At 44.5% G+C, this 8,321-nt stretch overlaps 1 protein-coding gene across 1 annotated transcript; it reads right to left on the reverse strand.

The window, feature by feature from the left end:
* Positions 1-3,832: 3,832 nt before the first annotated feature.
* On the reverse strand, positions 3,833-6,622 carry LOC142792907 (uncharacterized). Its single transcript, XM_075885707.1, has 3 exons — positions 6,487-6,622; positions 4,762-4,985; positions 3,833-4,120 (listed from the first exon to the last, which is right to left on the reverse strand). The coding sequence occupies exons 1-3, from the start codon at positions 6,620-6,622 to the stop codon at positions 3,833-3,835; spliced, it is 648 nt and encodes a 215-aa protein (XP_075741822.1).
* Between the last annotated feature and the right edge of the window lie 1,699 nt (positions 6,623-8,321).

The following is an 8,321-nucleotide window of genomic DNA, read 5'->3' on the forward strand; positions in this document are numbered from 1 at the left end:
GAAATTCATCGCCGTCAGCAGCAGCAGCAGCGGCGGCAGCAGCGGCAGCAGCAGCTGCAGCAGCAGGAGCGGCAGCAGCAGCGGCAGCAGCGGCAGCAGCGGCGGCGGCAGCGGCGGCAACAGCGGCGACAGCAGTGGCAGCAGCGGCGGCAGCATGAGGAGGAGCAGGAGGAGAAGGCACGTCATACAAAACCTAGAAAGTTCAACTCCTCATGCATTATTAGTGATGTGGCCTATCGGTTTTGTTGAGCCGGCCCCTCGTGCCTTTTTCTCCTCCCCCCTTTTTGCTTTTTATCCTTTCCTTTAATTATTACCTCGGTCTTGCAATTAGCCTTCAGTTGATATCAGTACCGACTTGCCAAACTAGCCATTCTTCTGAATTACTGTCATTTATATGTATATCATGACGCACATGGCATGCATGATGTGATTTTTGTGCTAAGATCTGTCATTTGTCTTCATTGCACATCCGTGTCACGCTTTGCCTATTTTGGCAATTACCAACCTAATGAAACTGCCACGACAGCACCAAGACCTCGCCATGTGCTGGTAGATTATGACGTACATCAGATGCATGATGTTATTTTCAAGTTATGACCTGCCATTTACGTTCATCTCGCGCTCCGCTCATGCCATGCCAATTTCGGCACACATCAGGTCAATGAAATTTCCGTGTGAACACGAAGACGTAGGTGGTCATATAGGCACATACTTGCGCCCGAAATGACTTTCGTTTGCCAAAGAATGCTCATGCATTTAATCACAAAAGACTCCCAGAGCGAGTTGTGAACAATATGTGCTCAAACCGTACCTCAAAAGGATAAAATGAGCCCTATTTCTGCACATTTTACTCAAAGCCACCCCCCCCCCTTTCACTACATGCAGGGAAGCGCCAGAAAACGGGAATTTCCAAACCAAATGGCGCCCGCAAGAACCTATGTCTCCACTCTGTAGCGCAGGATTCGAACACATCTAGGTGCTTGAAATCGTAGAGCTAATCACTGGAATGTCTGGTATTCATTCATGTGGCACAGACATTCAGAGGTGTTCCTCGAAGCCGTTCACTTTGAACCAGCTTCCAGCGCTAGAAAGGACGACGACGCAGACCAAACACATGGCGGCACGAGCACTGTTTCTCTCAACTAATGTTATCAGCTGCAGTAAGCTCATCAAAGATGACTATTACCAACTAGTATAGATTACCCTTCTCGTTCCTAGAAGGGCTCGTCCAAATCTCTGAAGTCTCCATGATTTATTTCTCTTCTCACGCGTGCGATCTGTAATGCTAAAAAAAGCGCGTTTGGCTTTGTCTCTCTGTCTCTGATCCTTTCCCTAATTAGGGCACTAAGACTACAGGAGTTTGAGGAGGAGGGGGTGTACAGGGAAGGTCGCTGTAATGTATGGGCAAACCCTCATGCCGACCCTACGTAACACAGCCTCGAACTTCCTACGGCTTCGTTCTATTGCCTCTACTCTAGCGCGGCGCAGCCTTTATCCAACGCCGCCGCAACCTCTCCGCATGCAGCTTTCTAGCATCCAGGAAGTGGGCGAGGTTCTCGAGGAGCAACACTACGGTGGCGAGGCCTATGCCAAGGCCTAGCAAGAGAAACGTTGCAAGGGAGTGTTCCAGGCTGGCGGATGCCTCTCCCTCGTCTGACTCCGTCTCCGATGACGACTCTTGCGCCACGACGGACTCACAGCCCGGAGCGGAGATCTCGGCCAGCCACTTGTCCAGCAGGCCACCCTCACGCATCTGGCCTAGCCTGTGCCAGTGAGGCGAAATAAAATCAACTCGAGGGGTTTTGTTTGCCGTTGTAGACAAACACAACTGCTAAAAGATCCTCGTCTGTGAACATTTCTGGAGGAGTTTAACATTTTCATCCCCTTCTTTCGGAATGGTCAGAAGACACTGAAACTGTATTTATGAGAAGCCCATCTGGTAAAGGTAATGTGCTCGTAACATTTTCAATGGCCTTGGACCATTCAAAAAGTATGAAATGTTTGTAAACAACTTAAAATTGTGAATTACGTGTCATTTATGGGCTCGACAACAAATCATCTCAATGTGTGCACTTAGGACACATAATTTGATCATGTACATCAGTCGTAAGCGATCACGCATCGGACTATACCTGAAACATCATAAAAACGACTTAGGTATAGTATACTATACTGAAGTCATAATATGCTATCAAGAGGATGTGTAATAATTATCAAAAGCCAAACATGACGTACCGATACTGTCAAACATGTCAACGACTGCACTTCATTTTTCCTCTTGGGACTCAGAAGCGGCTGAAATAACCTTTTATTTATATTATAAAAAAAGGAAGATGCCGTTTCATAAAACATGCACGATCGCCCCTTTTTAACGTTCTATGCAGCAGTATTACTAAAAGCAGTGACAAACAGTTTTATGACATACATTAGTCGCTGGCATAAAGCCCCCGCTGGAACCTCCCGCTGACGTGCTACGCAGTGGAGGTTAGGCAATGGAAAGCTTTCTACTACCTTCTGTTTATTCGGATGAAAAATCTCTTGTTTTTTTTCGCTTTAACCAAAGTAAGCTCTTCTGAAACTTTCTACATGTTGTACTCAGAAGCAATACTATTCAATAATACTGAAGTGATATTTTTACTCTCAATGCTACATTGAGCAAATTAGGCTGCGATGTGAGTGAAAATACTATTTTTTTCCTGCTTTGTCACAATATTCTGGCAATGTACTTGCTTGATTCACTCCTAAGGTAGTGTAATCATATAATATAGGAGCATATACAAAAGAAAATGCAAGTACATTACACGCGAAAAAAAGAGTGCTTCTTATAAGAAGCACCAAACACGCAGCATATCGCAATTCTTTGCCAAGGTGAACACGCAATAAAGTTGAAAGAAAAATGAATGAACTATGGTGAAAGTGCAGTGCCTTGACATTAAAGAAAAATATTTTAGGGGTAATTGCTCAAACAAGTAATATTGTTTTTAATATTTAGCATCACACATTTTCACTTGGGTGCCGAACGTTTGAACTTTTTTTGTGAAATAAATCGCCTCAATAACTACTTCTCACATTCACGCATACCCGCATGATTTTTTTTCAGCATGAACGGAGATGGTCGGAAATATGCGGGGTACACTTGATAGAAATAAAATGACTTATTATATATATAACAGCTTTCATCATCCTGCGACTTCATTCTCAGTGTGACCACAACGGCATACTCCCTTGTGGTTATTGCCCCATGAACCGAATTTTGAAAGCATGAACGGGCATAAACAGTCCCTTGTGACAATAGGTGCAAGAGAGGATGGCGAATAGCACGTTGACGGTGAATGAATGGTCACTGCATGAAGGAGATCGTTGAGTAAAAATGAACAAGCAGAAAAAAACATTATCACAGTTCAGTATCAAGCAGGCCACGGGCAGCAAAAGGGCTCACAGTCATCAATTCACTGGCTTTCACAAATAAGGTGCTCATAAATTTCTCCAGTGACTAAAGCTTTTTTCCCGCATTGTCCAATCTCTTTTTCCTCCATCCTATTCTATACATTAATTGAAATGTACGTGGGCGTATAACTTTACATTTCAAAAAGATCTATCTCTCTCCATCTCTCTCTAGATAACAGTATGTTCCCACGAACACTCGTCACGCCTGTCATTTTAAACCCTTTGATACACTCCCTTGCATAAACACAATATAAGGATACACAGCTCTAACAAAAGTATCCTCCTCTGCAAAAGCCGTTCCCCAATGCTGGAAATTAAGCTACTTCGGCGGGACATGTATATGCGGCCTGCCGGTTCGCGCGGTAAGGCTTTATTGAACAAAGTCTTACTTGGCGTCCAGCGTACGTCGTACGGCCCTGGGCAGTCCCTTCCGCACGAACATGGCCATAGGCACCTGGGTGACCGGATGCCGGGCATAGTAGAACTCGCCGTGCAGCATCGGGCAGTGACGGTGCAGCCGTCGATTGATGGCCACGCGTGTGAAGAGCATTGCTGCACGCTCGGCTTGAATATCTTGCAGCGTCGACAAGCTGAACAGCTCTGCGGCAGGCATTGCGCCACCCTGCTCTACCAGACGTCGGTAGACCTTCTGGAACGCCTCCACGTGTGTGAACTAAGCACGTGCGGGACAGAGTTTGAACCGGTGACCCGGATATGACGTATGCAAAACTACTATGAAAGGTAACGTGCAAAGCAGCACTGTAACATCATTTTCTGCTCGGGCTCTCCACGGACGATTCCGACTAGATCTAGAAGGCGGTCTGACGAAAAAAATGCATCTAGGCACCGTTTCGCGTCCGCGTCAACGTGGCAAATCACTCTATTTCGTGCTTTTCTTTTTCACGTTTTCTTTCTGCTTAGCTGTAACTACCTAGAAATTGCAAATATTTTCGCTGTCAGCATGATCTTCCGAATATCGCTTCCAACCTCCACAAGTTAATGTATTAGTTTCACATCTCTTGATTCTATACTGCCTTTTTTCATTTCGATGAAAACTATATGTACTCTCAATGTGCATTGTTTCCTACGACGTCGTGTTCCGTATGAGGTTCAAAAAGATAAAATTCTTTTGGACTTCATACGGAAATCCCTTGCTCTATCTCTATCAGAGTCTACCTACATTCAAGGACATATATAGTATTGTGAACTTCTTCGCCTTGTGAGATCATGAAGATACTAGAACCTAATATACATTATCTTCTATTCGCATTTTTCGATGTGTACTTGTGATACTATGACGAACCCTGTTAGTACCTTTATAGCCTGGTAGAATCCAGACCCACGCAGCAGCACCGGTCTTATCTTCTCCTCCCGTGCCAGGTCCTCTATGTCCCAGATTCGTTCGACATCTTGCTTGACCAGAAGACTGGCTTTCATGAACGCCGTAAAGAAAGTGGTGACCAGGATGACGCTTATCAGCCAAAAGCACGTCACGACACGCTGGCTGACGGGGTTTGGCTTGCTCCAGCAGGGCACGGCTGCCGCGAAATCGAAAAGCGAGAATGTCAACCCTTGCTCCGCATCGCAGGTCTTCTTGATAGCGCCCTTAAAACATGCTGTGTGACGTTGGACACGTTGGTGTCGGCCACTGTTCTGTTGCCATTTGGGCTACAATGATAGTAGATATGATCGCTAAACGTTCATGATCAGCACCTGCACTGATGATAGAGGGAAGTTCCTGCTTAGTGCCTACAATCATGTTGGGGTGTGTTCAGGTGAAATAGGCGTCCGGTACAATATACCGCACGCCGAACGGCCCACAGGCCACCACCGCTTACGTAGCGTTACGTTGCGCTATACTTACTATGAGCATGCCCGCGCTTAGTTTTCAAAGAACACAAAGATCAAAGCAGGACACTATAATTAAATGCAGTTAGCAAAGGGGAAACCGTGCGGGGAAATTGTGTGCAAATCTCGCAAGACTAGACCTGGCCTATAAAATCCTAACCTTAACGTACAAACCATCGAGCCCAGACGAGGTTCCCAAAGTCTTTATGATCAATGGTTTACTGTGATGGGCAGTGCCCCAGTGTTTGCATGCGACGCGTATCTTCAACAGCCACCCGTTGCTGGATCAGGGCAACTTTCTATATATATTATAAATGTCCGCCGCCACAGCACTTTAGCGTGACCACATAAAAGCTTCAACATCACTTGATATGTAACGTTAAGGACAACCTATGCGCAATGATATGCTCTAAATGACATTGATTTCTTAACTGACGCTTAGTAACATTCCTGTTTATGCGACCGACACCGGGCATCGCATTTTTTTATCATGGCCCATGAAAGACCACCACATTTATATACCAGTTGTTACTGCTTCCACCCCCCACCCCCTCCTGTCGGCCTTTTTTAACCTTTCTGAACTTATCCGCTGTTGCGGTTCTAACTTTTCTGTATGCATCGTGTTTACTCCGTTGACGCAAAGCCCCCTTTTTTCACGCATGAGCGGTAAGATTTGTTGGCCTTCGTAACTTTTCGGCTGCGAGTTCCTTGTGTACATTTACATTCCCATCACCGTATTTTTATGTATGTTTTCAGAAGTCACCTTCAACCAATCCCTCAGCTTTCCACCAAGAGTCATATGCGAAGCTGGGAGCTAAAGTGTCTGTCTGTCTGTCTGTCTGTCTGTCTGTCTGTCTGTCTGTCTGTCTGTCTGTCTGTCTGTCTGTCTGTCTGTCTGTTCTGTCTGTCTGTCTGTCTGTCTGTCTGTTCGTCCGGCCGTCCGTCCATCCATCTGTCTGTCAGTCTGTCTGTCTGTCTGTCTGTCTCTTAGTTTTTGCGACAAATAAGCCAACAAATTACGCTCAAGTTTACTTCATGGTGGCCTTACATTTTACATAGAGCTTTATTGTCCTATGATGGTGGCAGTAAGTGCATTGATTGTTGGCCAAAAGAATTTTGCCTACCTAATGTGGAACACCATGTGCATGGAGAAATATAGTGCTGAACAATATGGCGCACTCTTGTACTCACTCTCCGAAAGAACGCTGGTGACGAAATGCCAGATGAAGTATCCCAGGTGGCGAGATTTCTCTGAGCCGGATCTCAAGGCTCTTTCGATGATGTAATGTAGCAAACCACAAGCCAGAAGGCTGGTGACGATCAGCATCCAGACCTAAAAATTGAGATCGCCAAACCAAACAGTCGCGCCATTCGCACAATATGCAGTTCGTGACTGCTTTCCTACAAGGCTATAGTCTCTGCAACAAATTTAAATTTCTATTATTACAACATATATGTATGACGTCAAGGGTGGAGAGTGCAGCTCGAGATATAAAAAAACTGATCTAAAGTTAATCGTCTGAATCTATCCATGCGATTATTAGAAAGGTGGGTGTGTACCCGTACGTGAAATACAAATAAGAGATAATGCAAATCGAGTATAGGCTTAATGTTAAACAAAAATATTTACATGCCACGACAAAAAATTACAATAGTTACACACAACTGATCATTTCTGCAAGCAGACCACAGAAACACCTTGTTAAGGAACAAAAAGACAATAAATGCGAAAGAAAAAAATACATACCGAGACGAAACTTTACAATGTTACGCATAGCTCGTCATCTCGTCATTCCCACAAAGAGTCTACAAGAACAGCAATCTACAGGTGGCCAATTAACAATAGCGAACTTATTCGATGCTTCGTGCCACTATACTCGCAGTGAGTTAAGGACACAGAAAGGTCACTGGCAATCGTTTGTATTATTTCTTTCCATGGTCGGAAGTGCAAGCTATGATGGTTTCATCACCATCGGCGAAAACGTGAGCGCGATGCCGAAGAGGTTGTACCTGAATTGCTTGGGCCTCCCTCCTAGGATGACCATCTCCTCGTACGAGTAGGGCACTGTTGGATCGGCCACTGACACGCGCTGGGCAGTCACCACCAGTGGCCCGGGGGCGATGTCTGCCTCCTGTAGATATAAAAAAAAATACACAAACCGGCAGATAACACAAGCTTTGGACTGATACTGAATGAGCCGAGTATTGCATTTTTTTAGTCCACTGGCTGTCAAGGCATCTTTTTTGTTTGTTCCATTTCTTGTTATTTCTTTACTGTTACAGAATGTTAGCGTAAGAATCGTGGGTGGGAGCAGCCTACGAATACACTTTTTTTTTACTTGCGAGCAATACATAGCGTGCTCTTAAGGACAAAACAAATATCACATGGAAGAGACCTGACATAAAACGCAATGCATCTGCCGACTGAGTTCACAAACACTGAGCACCAAAACTTAAGTAATTGTGCACCTAAACTCTAACCATTGTTGTCCTGTAATTAAAATATATAGTTAATTTCAACTGACTAGTTTTATTGCCTTATGAAAATTGAGTTTACATGGCACAATGAACTTACGCTATTATATTCCGTCATCCGTTCGAGAATGTTTTTGTGTCGCTACTTTTTTTATTTCTTTTCGATTGATTGATTGATTTGTGGGGTTTAACGTTTCAAAACCACCATATGATTATGAGAGACGCCGTAGTGGAGGGCTCCGGAAATTTCGACCTCCTGGGTTTCTTTAACGTGCACCCAAATCTGAGCACACGGGCCTACAACATTTCCGCCTCCATCGGAAATGTAGCCGCCGCAGCCGGGATTTGATCGCGCGACTTGCGGGTCAGCAGCCGAGTACCTTAGCCACTAGATTTTTTTTCGTTTTATGTATATATATATATATATATATATATATATATATATATATATATATATATATATATATATATATATATATATATATATCTGGGTGTCACCACACCCCACAATCATTATCGTGTGTGTGCACGATCGGTCTCAGACTGCCCGT

This window comes from Rhipicephalus microplus, unplaced genomic scaffold (genome assembly GCF_043290135.1).
Source record: "Rhipicephalus microplus isolate Deutch F79 unplaced genomic scaffold, USDA_Rmic scaffold_262, whole genome shotgun sequence".
NCBI lineage: Eukaryota > Metazoa > Arthropoda > Arachnida > Ixodida > Ixodidae > Rhipicephalus > Rhipicephalus microplus.